General features: G+C 37.8%; 1 protein-coding gene across 35 annotated transcripts in view; it reads left to right on the forward strand.

Annotated features, from left to right (window-relative positions):
* Window positions 1-17,641, forward strand: part of DLGAP2 (DLG associated protein 2) — a 447,444-nt gene that overhangs the window by 96,849 nt on the left and 332,954 nt on the right. For 5 of the 35 annotated variants that reach the window (XM_072926414.1, XM_072926410.1, XM_072926413.1 and 2 more), the window contains exon 1: window positions 14,738-16,709. The exons of 13 other annotated variants lie outside the window; for them this stretch is intronic. Coding sequence is in view for 9 of the 22 variants with exons in the window: in XM_072926391.1 (XP_072782492.1) it covers window positions 16,707-16,709 (3 nt within the window). In the remaining 13 variants the exon portion in view is untranslated. Of the gene's footprint in view, window positions 1-14,598; window positions 16,710-17,641 lie in introns of those variants that run through there. 17 more of the 35 variants (XM_072926402.1, XM_030267292.4, XM_072926403.1 and 14 more) reach the window with 11 other exon arrangements.

The raw sequence follows: 17,641 nt of genomic DNA on the forward strand, positions 1-17,641 counted from the left end.
ACATGTGGTGCAAACATAATATCATCAACAGATCCAGAGATACTGTTATTTTCCAATCCACAGATTTTAATGTTTTCCATGATGTTGAATTCTTAATATAGAGGGTTTTTTCCACTGTAGTTTTTGCTTGGGGCCAAAATTATCTGTGTCTCAGACAATTCCTAGACAAGGACAAATGGTAGCTGAGGCTAAGAACAGAACCCACCAGCAGCTCTTGGATGCAGCCATTCTTATTTTAGAGGAAAGAGAGTTCTCCAGAGAATTGCGTGGCCAGGTTGTGCGTGTTACCCTCACAGTAAGCAAATGTTTTGCCAGTGTTGATGTGGCACAGGCCTTTGTGTACAGAAAAGGGATATTGGGGAGGACTTTGAATGACCTGTGGGTCTGGGCTGAATAACAACAGTTCTGTCTATGAACTGGATTCAGAAGTTCTTGCTATGAAAGTAGAAGAATAATGCTGAGTTTCCTAAATTCCTGATGATGATCAGGTTCATCCTTTCTGTCTCATTTCCAACCTGTCACAGCTCTGGTTCTTCATTTTGGTGCTATTTACTTCCTCTTCTGCCCTTCTTCCTCAGGCTCCTCACTCCTGGTTCACTCCTTGCTGAGGAAGTTTGAGTCGCTACCTCTGAACTCAACACTGGTCTCTACCATTGCACTGAACACTGGTGTTCCCTGGAAACAAGAAATACTTTGAACCCAGTTTTTAGCTTGACTGTTATTACTGAGAGGACACTTTTTAAAAGAAACATTTCTGAGTGGTAATCTGAGCCAGCCAAAGCAAAACTTAGCTTCAAATGTTTGGGTCAAGGCAGTAAATTATATATATAGTCTTGCCTTCATGCTCACTTTGTGCTAGAAAGGCTGTTTAAAAAGTTGTATATTTGTGTAGAAAACCTAGTGCCTGGAAGAACAGGTCGCAACCTCTTGGCAATCTTATATACTAGTACTACTACTACTACTAATAATAATGATAATAAACATTGCTTATATATGGGCATTTGAGTTTCTCAAGAAAATTTTTAATATATGACCAAGAAGCTCATATACCCTAAAATTTTTCCTTCTCACCGGTCTCACACACATCTGATGTCTTCATGTTTACAAAGAAGTCTTTGTACTTAATCTTTAAAAAGGCAAAGAAAGCTAACAGATACCTACTCTATATAGATGCTCTAAAGGCCTTTTTCGATTTGTAACTTTTTTCAAGCCATGTTTTCTGTACTGATCCTTGGCCATTTTCTTCAGTCAACCACTTTTTGTGTTCTTTGCATCTTGGCACAGTGATAGTGCCTCTGCTGGGGCTGGTGGGAATGCGGGATTTGAAAAGGGTACAGATACTGAATCATGCACATCTTGTATTCTGATGAAAAACATGTACAGGGTCTCACAAGTTGCTCCCAGGAGAAATTTACTTAAATGTTAATAAGAAACAGTAGTAATGCACTAGCAGCATCATGAGAATAGCTGGGATAAACTAGCAGTACTGGGAATGGTTAGATCCTGCCACTGTCCTGCCAAAGCAGGGGTGTCCCATGCCTGAGTGGTTGCTGTTATTTGTCCTCCAGAGAGGCCAAATTCTGCCAGCTTGTTCTCAGCTTCTTCCAAATGAACCTAATTAAAACAGGAATACACATTTTATATTGGGGCTATGTTTAGCTACCTCTGTGCTTTAAGGAAAATAACAAAATTGCATATAAACAGTAATTCTTCCATTCATAGATTTGTTGCTGTAAGAGGGAAGATTATAACCATGTCACCTAGACTAGTGACATCTGAGTTAGCTGAACTGGTTTTGTTCCCACTGGGCAGCTCTGTGGCTCTCTGATCTTTTTGACATGGAGGACGTTGTGAAATATTTCCAAGATCACCTATGGCCAGTATTTTTGACCTCAAATACAAAACTATGGAGTTACAATAAGATACTTTTGTGTGGAGAAAAAACTTGCATACAGCATTTTAGCTTTTTAGTGTATGAACAGTTTCCTCTTTGCAATTTATGTACATGTAGATTATAATTCACAGAAATTAAATTAGGTTATTATTTTTAATAAGGATACAAACAGAAAATAATTTTTTTTCTAATTTCTGTCAAATGCAAAAATCTTCCAATGAAATGTTAGTAAGAAACTTTTTCTTTTTGTCTGTAGTATTAATTTTCTGCTACATGGAAATAGAAGAAAAAGAAAGAAATATTATTGTTATTTCCATTAAGGTTCCATACACACTCTTCATAACAGCACCTTAATTTTGAATATTGCAAGGTGAATGGAAATAATTAAACTTTAATCTGTCCTGTTGGATATATGAATAAAAAACATGTCAGGAAAATAGCAAATGCAAATTTCTTTCAGTGAAAACTTGAAGACTGAAGAAAAAGGTATTTTAATATTCTTACTTTAATATTTTCAATTAATGTGTCTCTTATAATCTGATTTTTGTGGAGACTTCTGGAGAAGTCTCAATTTAATTACAGCATGGTTTTTAAAAAAACGGAAAAATACAGAGGCAGCAAACATTATTTATTCCCGTGTTTGCAATAACCTGAAAGTAGAAGTAAAAAAAAAGGGGACAGACTCTGAGCAAGAGAGGCTGAAGTTTTACTTTGAGTCTTATTAGATCTGTAGCTACTTTACCCCTTTGCACCCATTTGTATGCAGCTGGACTGGGGAAGCCTCTGCAAGGAGATCTGGATGGGTATCAGTGGTGCAGAAGAAGGCATTCTCCTTTATGTGGCCCATTGCAAAGTAGAAGCCCCATGGAGAGCAAAGGTACAGTGATGTTATAAATAGCATATCTATACTCAGGTAAATTGAACATCCATCATCAGAAAATTATATATAACTGATATAAGTGAGCATCTTGAAAATCAGGTTGTTAAATGAACTTTAGGGACTGGGACTTTGATGTTTAGCTGTAGTTCAGTTTCTCCCACCACTCCCACCAGAGGACAGTAATATATAGATATTTTGCCTAATAACATTTATTCTATTGCTTGTTCTTGAAAAAAAAAAAAAGGTGCCCTTCATGACATTTGATGAGCACGTTTGGGAACCTAAGTTCTAAAATAAGGAGAAATTATTTTTCATGCCTACTAGTTCAAGCAATGCTTCCCTTATAAAAAAAAAGAATCACAGAATCATTTCAGTTGGAAAAGACCTCTAAGATCTGATCAAGACCCATCATTAACCCCGTGCTGCCAAGTCCACCATTAACCACCAACCTATGCACCATATCTACACATGTTTTAAATATCTTCAGGGACAGTGATTCCACCACTTCTCTGAGAAGCCTGTTTCAATGTTTGAGAACCCTTTTGGTGAAGAAATTTTTCCTTATATCCCTTCCTGTTGCAACTTGAGGCCGTCTCCTCTCATCCTACTGTTTGCTAGTCAGGAAAAGAGACTGACCCCCATCTCACTGCACCTTCCTTTCAGGCAGCTTTAGAGAGCAATGAGGTCTCCTTTGAACCTCCTGTTCTCCAGACTGAATAATCACAGCTCCCTCAGCTGCTCTCCATCAAACTTCTGCTCCTGACCCTCCACTGGCTCCATTGTCCCCTCTGGACTTGCTCCAGCCTCTCAGTGTCTTTCTTGTAGTGAGGGGCCCAAAACTAAACACAGTAAATACCGGATTCGAGGTGTGGCCTCACCAGTGCTGAGTACAGGGGGAAAATCCCTGTCCAGCTCCTGCTGCCACACTATTGCTGATTTGGGCCAGGATGCCATTGGCCTTCCTGGCCACCTGGGCACAGCTGGCTCATGTTCAGCTGCTGTCAACCAGCAGCCCCAGCTTCTTTTCCACCGGGCAGCTTTCCAGCCACTGCCTGCAGCCTGCAGCACCACAGGGATCCACTGTGACATGAGGGCAGAACCTGGCCCTTGTTCTGGTTGAACCTCATAAAACTGGCCTCAGCCCATTGATCCAGCCTGTCCAGGTCCCTCTACAGAGCTTTCTTACTCTCCAGCAGATCAACACTCCCACCCAACTTGGTGTGATCTGCAAACTGGCTGAGGAAGCATCAATCCCATGTCCAGCTCATTGATAAAGGCATTAAAAAGGGCTGTCCCCAACACTGAGCCCTGGGAAACACCAGTATGTGGGAAGTCTTTGTGGACTAACCTACAGCTTCCTTTTAGGAGTAGTCCTCATATGAGGTTTACCATCTTCCTGTGCAATTGTCAGGTAAAAAAGTATTTCCAACAGACTCTTTTTTTTCTTGGGTTCCATGCAACTTTATCTGCTTGCTGGCTAACAGCACAATGTTCCATTTCTATCCAATCCATGGGAATCTTGTTGACTCTTTTTCTTTAAAAAATACATACAGATTCTTTCTACCCTCATCTCTGCCTCTTCCTTTGCTGTGTGTAAATGTCAGGTGCAAGCCCCAACCTGACCTACCTTCTGTGTCATTTTGGGCAGTGCTTGCCCGGAGAGCCTGACTGCTGTCTGCATTGAATGGAGACGTTTGGGTCATTGTGAGCCCCTTGCTGAAGCATGATGACCACTGTAGTGGTCCAAGGGGAAATTACTCAATTCTGCCACTTCTCAGTGATGCAAGGGCTTTAGAAATCACTGTAGAGCTTTCAGCCACCTTTTCCTTGAGCTTTGGAACCAAATACTTTTTTAAATAAGAAATTGAAAAATACTATTTGTTTTCTTTAGTTCTATACAGACAAATTATGATTATCTCAGGATACTGCATAACAAACAGGACATTAAGCCAAGAGAAGTCCCAGGGCACAATCTAAAGGAAGCTCTTGATTACAAAGAATACTTTATTAGTAAAAATGGATCAAACTTCTTAGAATACCACTTGGTCATCATGCATTAACTTCCTACAGTATGAAAGAAAATTGGTGCTGGTTCTGCATTTCTGGTCATTGTAGGTCCTCCCAGAAAGGAGGCTCTTCAGAACACCACTAAGAAGTTGCAATTTGTGCTGTATGTAAAAGCTGTCCTGAAATAAATCATTCCAGAATCACCCATTGTAGCACTGAAATTACCTTGATTTGGTGAATTCCATCTTTCACAAATCCCCATTAGGCTGAAATAGATCAAGACATCAGCATGAGCTTGTGGCTTAAACTTAGGACATTGAGACAAGAGATACATCACCATCAGGTAGGTTTTCTCCATAGCAAAACTATCAGAAGCCTTGCATTTCAGACATGTGTTTGCACATAGCAAGACACTACATACTTTATTTGGTGCACCAACTACCAGCAAGATAGATACTTTTAGATATTGCTCTTAGCTTATATATAAATTTGGAGATTTACTATTCCTATTTTGGACTTCTCAATGCACTTCTCAATGTGCCACTGCTCCGGGTGTTTATGAGCATGTTATGCTCATGAATAGTTGATTAATAGCAGGTTTGTATGTCTATCCATAATGCATACTTACCTAGTCAGACTTCTTCTGTCGCTTCTATATATTTCACCAATAGATGGAGTAGAAAGTGCCATAAGTTCTTTAAAGATTCATTGAGATGATAGCTTAATTGTAAAGTAATTCTGATCTGGAATAAGTTATGTAATATGATACCAGCTTTAAAATTTGTAAATAAAATAAAAATACATGCAAGTGTCTTTACTAAACAAGGCATTTGACAAAAAGACTTCCTTTTACCTCAGCTATTCTTTGGTGCTCTAGTATTAAATAAAATTTTTTTGAATATACAATTGTACACAGCTGTTTGGTAGGAGGAAGTGGAGGTGTCTTCAGTGAAACACATAAGTTTTGCATGCAAAGAGTACTATTTTTATTGTGCATTAATATTCAGTTTTGTTAAGGTGGATCAAGAAGAAACAAGTTCTGTGACTAGCAGATTCTTGACAGTAATCAGTTAACTGAAAAGGATTTCCAGATTAAAATTTCATGTTTAGTATATAGGCTGCACAATTAATTGCAATGTGTACCTCTCGGAGAATAAAATGAAACCAAACATGATGCAGGGATTTCTTTTTTGTTTTTCTTTCCTCTGTTATGTTGTCATGCTTTATTATTCCTGAGTCTCCCTATCATGAAATGTGAAATTAGGTTTGTTTGGATTTATCTACTTGGCATTCTTAAGCTTTGTGACATAGGAACTATGAGTTTAATGTAAATGTTATTACTTCAGTAATGCAGTCTTCAATGTATAAAAGAACCAGGCTTACAGAACAGAGTTTAGACAGAGTGAATAATAAAATATGCTTTCTCTTTAGAGATTAAATAATCACTGTCTAGTTTAGTAATTGTAACTGTCTTGCTCTTGCCTGCTTCTTCTCTCTCTGTATTCTGTCTAGGAGTGTCTTTCTCCAAAACAGTGATTTGCAGACTTGATTGCTAAATGGTGATCCTATAATGCCGCTGGAATCTGGGCAATGAAAACAGTCTTAGAAATATTATGACTCAAGCATTTAAGCTAGCTTTTACAGTATCTCTTCTTCTTCTCTTTTTACTATCCTTTCATTTTTTTCCTTCCCTTTATCTCCCAGAATTGAAAGCCATCTGGTAAATATAGGCTTGAAAAATCAATTACAGCCGAAACATTGGTAGATTTTTATTTTTCCTTAAATTCTGAAAATGAGGAGAGATTTAAAGGGAAAAAGCTGCCTCTGCCATGGCTGCTCTTCACTATCCCATACCTAAGGGAGAGGAAGGAGGCACCTCTCCAAACTTCCTCTACCTCAGAATCAGTTCAGTCATAGTTACATAACCACATTCAAATAAGTTCAAACCCCCCACCTGGCAAGAGCATATGGTGATGTAAAGGGATATTTAATCTAGTGTGCTTCCTTTTTGTTGGAGTGAGGCAATGACATGTTCCAGGCATCAGAAGAAGCCCCCAGCTGGTGCCATCTCACTACCTTACCTCATGTGCATGGGCACACAAGGCTGACCAGGGAGCAAGTGCTACGTGACCCTTGCTGAAGTTAGAAGAGCTGAAGGGTTAACTTGAATTATTGATGGATGTAGTTCCCACACAGGTTATGCCAACTCTGTGACCCTCTCACCCGCCCAGATCTTGTTCTCCTGTTTCTCTTGTACCTATCACAGGACATGATGGGGACAGCTAGTGCCAGGGTAGCCTTTCTGCATGAAATTTCTCAGTCTGAGGGTAAAGCAGACCTCTTATCAGGAACTGGGGTGTCTTCTCTAAGCCTGTGGAGGTAGGCTAACACCATTGGGCTAGAGAGACGTAATTCTGATTTGTGATTTAGGCAACAGGACTTCAGTCTCTTCATGGAAAGGTAAGTCAGAAGATTTTCAAAGTGATAGTGCACTTTCTAACCTGAACTCCTTCTGTGATAACTTAAAGTGCAATATCACTAATAAGCAATAATTAGTAATGAAGTCCCTTCTCATTGCACCCAAGAATGTGCTGTGAAGAGTTACGCCTCTTCTGAAAGTTGTTGGAGCTCTCCCCCTCTCCCCGTTCTCCTTGAGCAAGAGCCAAGAGTGATGTCTGCCTCCATTGTAAATAACAATAGACCTGGTGGGAATTGCCTGAACCAACAATTGCCTTCTCTTTAAAAAGGAAATAAGTTTTTACTCAAGTTTATTTCTCCTGGCAGCTTGGGAAGAGGCCAGGTTGCTCATGCTGGTGGTTGCTCATGCTTCAATCTTTTCTGCTGCTTATAGCTTGAGTTTGCTGTTGTTTTGTACATTTTGCCACTCTCCCAAGTATCTTGTCAGAGATTTTATACGAAGCAGTTTATGTTTGTCCTTTTCACCAAGCCAGATATGGCTCTAAATAAAATACCTGCTCTGAAAGAAAATTGGGAACTAGAAAACAAGTCAACCTTTCAACTGAGGAACAAACTGTAGTCATATGTTTGAGGACAGATTTTAACCCCGGTCTTGAACCACAATTCATCTGTATTTTGAAATGCTGCAGGCACAAGGAACACCAAATATAGCTTCTGAAAGAGCTTTTATGCTGGAGGACTCGTGCAATCCTCCTGTCTGGGACTTATAGCTCCTGAAAGCTGGACTAGTCATTTCACAGAACTAAAACAGAGTTACAAGATTTTTCTTATGTTATTTTTTTCCCTTTAATTCAGAACCATTGAATTGCCAGTTTTCAATGATATTTTTGAAGCAGGGTCTTAAGTGCTTCCTTTTTTTTTTTTTTAAATTTAAATATATATGTAAACTTAAATATTGTTTTCATGGCACATTTTAACTTCAAAAAAAGTCTGGAATTTTGATATGCATTTTTCAGTCAGAGTAAAATATGAGTAGAATTGAAGACTTAAAGACAAAATATCCATAATTCTGTTGATTATGACCCCAGAATATCTATTACAATTGCCTTGCTTGATCTTTTATGTAATGTAGTTAATTGATTTCCTTTAAAAAATACTTGTTTGAAATTGACCCAATCTTTTAGGCAGAAAAAGATCTAATTATGATTTTAAAAATAGAGTCATTTTTATAAGAACTTCCTCTTTATCACAGTGTTCCTGATGAACATCGGAGTGATATATTTAACAGCAGTTTACTGTAGTGCCATTTCAAATGCCCAATAAAACATTTCAATAATCTTACTACAAGAGCATAAAGAATACTTAGTGTTTTTAAGGGACATTATATTAATTAAGATTAAATTATTCCCTTCTTAATGTAGTAGTTCTGTAATTGTCAGTCAGATAGTTTTTAGTATTTTTGTCTTTATATCTTTTTGTGTACTTGGATTTCCTGTCAATGGCTTTGTTTGGAATAAAAAACTTCTAGAGAAAAAAAGAGCAAGACACTCATTTAGCAAGACAATCATTTAGAGAGTTCCTGAAAATAATAACAAATTTTATACTAAAAATTTTGAATTAATTAAATTTACCATATAGTATGCAATTGTAGGCAGAGGACAGACTGCTGGATTATTGGTTGTTGGATTTTTTGTTCATTTTTCTTTTCCCATGTGTTAGAGAATTGATACTGTGTCCAGGATTCTAGTGAAGCAACACAATTAAAAGTTCAGTGTTTTCCAAATAAAATAGTTTTTAATTGTTTTTTCTCAGGAAGGACTTCTTACACCTCCGCATTAATAAGCATTCTTCTGTGCTTCAACTAGCCACCCACTCACTTTCTCTCTTTAAAGGATCATCTATCCCAATTACCATTGAGACTTTTCAGTCTCTCATTAAATTTGGAGCAGTAGGCAATTTAATCAGGTGGTGATCAGTGTGATATTACAGAACATGACCTTTATAAAGTGTGTCTAAAAAATTTGGATATTCTGTGTTACCAAACATATATTTAGTGTTTAGTTAGTTTACAGTTCTCTTTGGGGGAAAAAAAGTGACTCATAGACAGCACTGGTAAGCATAAAAAAAAAAAAAAAGTTTTTATGTATGTTATTCGTCAATAATTTGAAGTGTTTTCTCTTGCATGTCAAGCAAATATGAATTTCCACCCCCCATTTGGACAAGCTTGAATCAACCCTGGAGCTGACTGAGGATGTGGGACATTGGTACAGCATCATTCTTCAGATGAATGCCACATTCTGCCTTTTTTTCCCTAGTCAGAGAGTCATCTCCCATGCTTGCAGGGAAGGAACCCTCTTGCAGATGGAGCTGTTACGTTGTGAGCTGTGAGTCAGAGTGTGCCCGTGGGCTGTGGAGCGGAGCTGAGGCTGTGGGAGCTGCAGGAAGCGGAGGGGGTGCCGCAGCCTTCTCCCGGCCTTCTGGGGTTCCATGGGCTCTGCGCGCTGCCGGGGACGCAGCAGCTGATCTGCTTCCAGAGGGGCCTTTTCTGGAAATCCCTGGAGACTTAGGGCACTGCTCTGCCAAAAAGTGAACTGAAACTAGGGCCAGTATGTAGAGTAGAAAATCTTTCAGGCCAAAAGAAGTTTTGTGCTGGCGTAGAAGGGTTTGGCAGGGCAGTATTGAAGCGCACTAAGCCATTCAGTATGATTGCTGCCTGTGGTCAACAGGTGTTAGGAAATCAGAGCTACCCTGATACCAATGAGACACTGAAAATTTTGTTTGAGTTTTTCAAATTTAGTTGTGCAGCACAACACATGATCTAAAGCAACTATCTTTCCCTAATATTCAGATTTAGAATTAGGGATTCCCTAATATTCAGAATTAGAGAATCTGGTTAATATTTTTTCCCCCTGCTCATAAGACTGAAAACACAGATATTCTTTAAAAATTGAAGCCTTAGATTCAAAACCCCAGAGCAGTACCTCATACATGTGTCTTTTTATGGATAATCCCAATTAGCTAAAGCTGTCCACCCATGTGCCATTTGGAAGCTCTAAATCTAGCTCTAAATCATCACACAAGGTGAATTTCAAGTTAGATAGGTAGGATTTGACTTCTGAGAAGGTGAATATATTGTTTCTTCTCCTCTAGTACTAAAACAGCCGAACAGATGCCCTGAGATATAATATCCAGTATATTTTTGCATCTCTGTTTTAGATATTAACATGAACTGAGTATCCATATATCTTTTTCATACTATCTTACATTATGTAGTGCAACATTATTTAATGCTGCCAGTCAGAGAGGAAGAGATAACATCCTCTTCTCTAGGTGCAGATCTCTGAATTCCTCTAACATAATCCTCATCCTTCAGCTAGGCCCATCTCATATATCCATATAGGAAATACAAAAGTACTTTTGTCAAGGAGTCAGGACTACAAGTACATTTGTGAGGGGTAGTTTTAAACTGTTATTACTATTGCAGTTGAGTCCTAAATCAAGTTCTTCTAGGAAAAGAAGGCCAGTTTAATGAGATCAGAATTAATAAAGGTTCACCAATTTCCTCCTTCTGTGGAGTAAAGAAATTAAAAAAAAACCACTATGCCAAAATTTAGCATCCTGCTTCTACCTTTCACATTTTCCAAGTACACATCCAGGAAGAAAATTTGTCAGTTGTCTCTAAGTAACGTGTTAGGCAGTGTTGCAATTTTTCATGTGACTCTAAAATAAATAATTTATTTCACGTAAGTAGCGAGGACACCTATTTTGAATGGTGGATGAGTTTTTAAAAGACAGAAGATTTGTATCTGATTATTTTGACTCCTTACTATGAGTCTTGTCTGGGAATGCTGCTCATCAAAAACTCACATTGAAATGGGAAGAAAAAGGTAAGATTAAGAAACAGAATGTTTTCAATATCTTACAGCATGCAAAATTACCATTAAGTCTTTAAAAAAAGATACTGTGTTCAGTAGAGTGTGTTTTTAGTGATGTACCTTTATCCTTATTCAGATATGTCAATTACTGACTGCTTAACACAAGATGAATTGAATAAAGGTCTGGAGGGAATTTTACAGATGTCCTAGTCATGAAAAACTTTACAAAAAGCTTGTGAAGCTGCCTACAGATTTGAAGCTGTGAGAAATCTGAAATGCCATGGATGACTATGAAGCTACTTAAAATTTCTGAGGTTAATGGACTGCATGTTAGGGATTATGAGCATCACTTAACTGCTCTGCTTTTACAGAACAGACTTTTTCTCTTCTAATAATGTTAATTATGAAGCATATGTATTCTGATATGACATAATGGATGCCATTGTTCCATTTATGAAAATATTTAATGTTTACCAGTGCTGGTGAAGGGCAGAATATTGCATAGTTCTGCTATACCTAGTTTTCTGTTGTATATAATACAACAATATTTCAGATACACTTTCTTTGCATGCCAGTAGAACACCACTGTTTTCTTCTTCACATTACATACAGTAAAATCTATTCCCACTTTTATTATAATTGGGAAATCAAAGTACACCTCATTCCATGCCTTCATTATTTTAGAAAATGAGTGATGACATTCTTCAACCTAGTGAGTATTTTCTCCAAAGAAAATCAGTATGATTTTCACCATCTGAAAGTTCCAAATTATTACTTTTTCTCCAACAGGTCTCCTGTCTTTTATCCCCTGCAGAACTAATTTTGACTAAACAAAGACATAAGCAAACTTAACAAGTATCTGGGATGAACATAAGAGCTGGTAGATGGCAACAGCTACAGAGAATAGAGTTCCACTTTCAAAACAGTGTTAAACACTTACATGTTCCCATCCTTTTTCCTCTGAGATGTGTAGATGGGAGCCTTTCAGTTTGGTCCTGGATGTGCAAATACATCTATGTTATTAAAGACCACTGAAAATTAATATTTTTCTGCTTTGGTATTTTGTTCCGGTTACCATAAGCAAATGAAACCAGCAGACAAAGGCCTCTTTCACTAACAAAAAGCTCTCACATATCAAAAAGCTCTTTCTACAGAATCATAAAATTGCATAAAATATTTGTTGCCTCCATGCAGAGAGGTATTAATCTAAGATTTGAATAATTCTTAGAATTTTAATGGTGTCCCCTCACTCCCATATTATTGATGCAGATTTTGTGGGATGTCTCCCACTTCCACCCCATTCTGAATGGATGGAAATGTCTGGAATTGAGAAGGATTTTTCAGTTACTATAAGGATAGTAAAATTAGAATACAGTAGAGATTGAATACACCCCACTACTTTAGAAACTGAAGATCCCTTTTTCTCATATGTATAAATCTTAACAGATTCTATCAGGTTCAAATTTTGTCATTTGAGCTGCATTTAGCCATTTCTGAAATCTTGTGAATAAAATATTCCCTGCCTCTGCCTTACAAGCAAGGAAGCATTGATTTGGAGACAAGTGCTTCGAGATGTGCTCTACTGTTCATCACTGTGAGGCACTAAATTGCAGAAAGCCGTATCGTGTTTTGCTCCCTCATGCCCATCACTAACAAACTGTTTTATAGAAGGTTTAAATTATTAATATTGCAACAATAAAGCTCACAGCTACTTCTCAGCTCCTTAGCTGGCTGCTGGATAAAATTCCCTCCTCACAGTGGTGGGCACACTGGTAATACATTAGAAGGTTGGGTTAAAGACAAACAAAAATTGCAGATATGGAAGAAATGAAAATAATAACTCAGAAAAAAACTTGGAAACTGTTGATGTTAGGTGTGTCTAAAGCACTGCAACTGAGGAAGGACCACATGGGTACTCCTTACGTTGTCAGTGAAAGTTTAGTTTTTGTTTCTTTCTAATGATCTCTCTTTTAATTAAAAAAAAAAAAACAACCAAAATGCAAGCTTTGTTTCCTGAACAGAGAAATATCTTTGAGCCTTTTATACACACACCTTTTGAAAATATCTTTTCAATACACAGTTCTATTTTGGCTTGGACTCAGTCTTCTGTGACACATCTTTAAAGTTGTTTTGAGTTAGGGATACATATATATTTAGCTTAGTACTGGCTGAAGATTATCCTGTTTCTGGTGGTCTATGTAAGATGGATCCAGTCTCTGAAAAATACCTTTCTAATAGAGAGAAATCTATCCAGTTTTATTATTTTCAGAAAGAAAAAAATTGTTTTCTGAGTCAAGTAAGGCTTGTCTTGCCACCTCATTGAAGGGTGACCCCATTAATCTTCATGATTTGGGAAGCATGAACAAAGGCCACTGCTGCAGTGAATGCTTTTTTGATAAAAGAATGCTAAGAGTCTGAAAAGTGCAGGCTTACTATCCTTTTAGTTTTTACTGTAAGTAGATATGCACTTTAATGGGGCTCTGTAGAGGGAAAAAAAAATCCCTTTTCAAATGCCATTAGTCCATAGCTGCTGTGATGTCCATCCCCCAGCTAGACAAGGCACCACCCTGCCTGACTCTGGGGTCTGTGGCTGGTGTGCCCAACACTATGGTATGGAATGGAATGGAATGGAATGGAATGGAATGGAATGGAATGGAATGGAATGGAATGGAACAGAAGAATAAATTATTTTAATTGGAATTAAAATTAATTTAATTTTAATTAAAAAAATTAAAGGGACCTCCAATGGGAGGGACCTCCAATGATCACCTAGTCCAGCTTTGTGACCAATTCAGGGCTGACCAAAAATTAAATGAGTTAGTAAACATAGTCTTGTTACTGAGGACCTGTGTACTTACATGCACATAAGCTGTATACTTTCCTCCTTGAAGCCAAACAGATTATGACTGGAATTCTTCTTTGGACACATTCAAAAGCAATTATAGATATGGAGGAATAACAAAGCATTCATTTGAACTCTGTACTGTAAAGTGTGTGACCATTGAGATGGTCATATATAGCCTTTCTCTTCCCTCCCTGTTGGCTGTATTGTACATGTTGTCACTGCAGCTCACTTTTAGAGACTGTGTTATGTGCCTAATGCTTCACAGTCACACTGGAGTCATTACTAAGGGTTGAACCCAGAAAATTTTTATGAGTTTGTGTCAATGAATTCAAGAAGGCTATGCTAGGCACAGACATATTTGGTGTTCAGACTGATGTTTAGGGAAAATCCCATCAAAAAAGGTCATTCCGGTCTATCCTGAGCTAAGCAGAGGAAACTATTAATGTTCAATGTGAGGATCCCAAAATAAGCTATGTGTTGAGAAATGTAGAAGCACACCTATTCATGTAGTAGTTTGTCAGTGCTAGTAAGTTATATGGTAGGTAAAAAAGATTAAATTCTTACTGTTATCAGTACACAAGTACAAGGTAATATGACAATAATTTACCTCAGTTGATGGGTTTTTAAATTTTCTATCTTAGAAACCAAGTGATGTGAGGCTTCTTTTCTGTGCTACCTTCCGTTGAATTATTAGTGTGAGGAACTGTAGGACACTGGATCATAAGACAATCACTAAGCTCTTTCTAGTAGCTAGAAAGTCTGTAATTTTGTTCTGTATTTTTCTCCCAAAATGACCCAGGAGGCAATAACAGGGTCTCCCAATTAACAGCTGGTTCTCCAGCATCTATTCTGGTTCAAGATGCTATGTGATTTGAACTGGGATTAGCTCAGTAAGTCAGAGCCTGGTGCTAATAACACCAAGGTTGTGAGTTCAATCCCTGTATGGGCCATCCACTTAAAAGCTGGACTTGATGATCCTTGTGGGTCCCTTCCAAATCAGAGTAGTCCATGATTCTGAACTAAAAATGCTCTGCTTGAGCAGGAGTTGTCAGAGCTGTCCTTACCTAGGCTTTCCAGCAAGGTCTGTATGTGAAAGATTTGATTCTGTATTTCATGGAAATATATAGCCTCTCCAAGGATCCATCTGCGCTCCTATGAAATAGCAATAAAAAACTTATATTCACAATGATATTTGAGGGGTTAAGTAATTAATGTGTTGAGTAGCTTAATGCAGAAGCACTTTATATGATTAAGTACTGATGTACTTGATTAGTTTTGGAATTTGATAATGCTCTTTGTAGTCTCCTGCTGTGATTCATTTGGAACTTCAGCCTGGTCTTCCCATGTGAATATAAAGGATGTTGTGCCCAGAGCACAACTACAACCCTTGTTTCATTCCCACCAAAAGTGACAGGACACATTAGCTATTGGGGATTTCTAGTTTCTTTGCAAAAGTATTTGAACCCAGAGGAAATACTAATGCTATTGGGCAGGACTGTGCACATGACTGCTCATAATTAAAAAGCAACTACCTCCTTCCTAGCACTCCTCTTGATCCTTGGGGCTAATAGTATATGCCAAAGAGACGCAGACAGGGTCAGTCTCAATTCCTGAATCTAACTGCAGAAATAAAAGTGGTTGTATGTGGATGTGCAAGTTTGTATACCTGTACAGTCATGGTTTAGTTTCAATGTTCATGCTGAACATTGCAGATATGGCACTAAGAAATGCAGTACTGATTGCAAAATAGCAGGTAATCACACCAAGAGGAAAGAGGGACCACTGTCCTTATACATCTCAGGTGTAAACAGAACACTTTGGGGAACATTGCTGCACTTCAACAAAGGAAAGATGGAGTTGTAGTCCCTTTTGTGATAGACTCAAGTAATCCTTGTTAATGTCTAACTCAGGTTTTGGAAACAGAGTCTTCAATGAGAGGGGCAAATATACATTTCGATATGAAGAGCAGACAGTGACATGTAACTCTTGGTGACAAAATACTGCCTGCCTTGTTTTTTTCTACAACTTAAAGAGAAAAAGGAAGAGAGAGTATTCTTGATAAAATGCAGATGTATCTCTTCCAAACTGATAAATTGCTGAAAACTGGTAATACTTCTTACCTTGAGGCCACAACACTTGCAAAAGCTTCAAGTATTTTAGCCACAGCAATTTTTCCCTAATGTCTGAGAATTATGACTAACTAGGTGGGTAGTCACCTCTGAGCTTTAGACTTAGCCTATTCATCTATGGAAACACTGAAACTCACCTCTGTTTTTAACTTCTGTGCACTTTCTATCAGTCCACTTGCCTTCATCTTCTTTCAGCTGTTAGCTCTCTTCCTTGTGGCTAGCATGATGGAGCCTGATTTCAGATTGTGGCTTCTAGATGCTATGGAAACACAAATAAATATTTTATCTTTTTTTAAAAAAATATTTCTTATTATATAAGTGCATTAGTAACAATGCATGGCACAGGGAATGCAGTAATCGAATGTGCTGTGCAGAGCTTACTCTTTGTTGCTTAGCAATTAAATGTATGCACGAAGCAGCAGCACTGACAAAGATGCTAATAAAAAGTGACAAGTTATATCTCCAGAAAAAATTACAGGATTAAGAAAAGAATATCTGTCAAGATACTAGAGCAACAGCAAATGGTACATATGGATAGATCGTGTCCCTCCTGAAGGGAAGATCTTCAGGTACTGACCACTAGAGGGGCTGAGATGATGGAAATAGAAGGTATCCACATTTATAGCATGGGCTACAGACACACAGTTGTGCAAACATCATGGTAAGACTTTCTGTTGTTGTTGTTCCTTTATTATTCGTATTTATTTTTATCTAAAAAGTGTCTAGAAACATGTTCTGTTTCCTTTGTTTCATTTTTCTCCTTGGTGTTCAGGGCTGCAGATTTTTCACAGCATTTCTGTCTATCGAATTTCTGACTTTCGTAGCAGATCTTTGTGTCACAGTATATGGTGTTATTTATATAACATGATGCAATCTTTTGTGTTAATGTGAATAGAATTCTCTTTAAAACTGGTTCTTTAAGACTACTAATCTGCTAATCTTTATTTATTTATTTATTTTTAATTTGGAGCAAACATGAAACAGAGGAACTGCACTGTAGGCTGAAATTCTCAAAAAAGCCCAGCATTTAAAGACTGCTTTCTATGTGGGATTTGTATGTTTAACCTTTCGCTCCTTCTCTCTCCTTTTTAATCTCCTGAAATCTGTGTCACTTGTGTTGTGCTCAGGTAGTGCATTGCTTCTTGGGCTGGTTAATACTGATTATACACTTGCTCTGCTGTAGATAAACACAGTCATCAAGGTTTTTTTAGCACTTTTTCCAAACTGGCTTGACACATTGTTGCATGAAATTATTTTTACTACATTTAAAGAATGATTAACAGGTTCTAAGTACTCAACACATTTATTAGTATCTGTGGTATTTAGCAAATATTTCTGGTTATGTGGTGGATTTAAGTAGCTTTTCTTCTAATAATTCTTTCTGCATTTTAGAGCTTTTCCTCATTAGGTTTCTGCTCACCAAAGTGCTGATTCTGCACTTGACAGTCTGCCTGCATAGTGAATTGCAGGATCTGGGCCCAAGTTTGATCTATTTATACTATAGTCCATTTCATTTTAACTGAATGAAAGTACTAATTTGGCTGTACTTGCTTTCAGAATTATCTCAAGTTGTGCCAAATCATCAGACAGTCC

This window comes from Taeniopygia guttata, chromosome 3 (assembly GCF_048771995.1).
Source record: "Taeniopygia guttata chromosome 3, bTaeGut7.mat, whole genome shotgun sequence".
NCBI lineage: Eukaryota > Metazoa > Chordata > Aves > Passeriformes > Estrildidae > Taeniopygia > Taeniopygia guttata.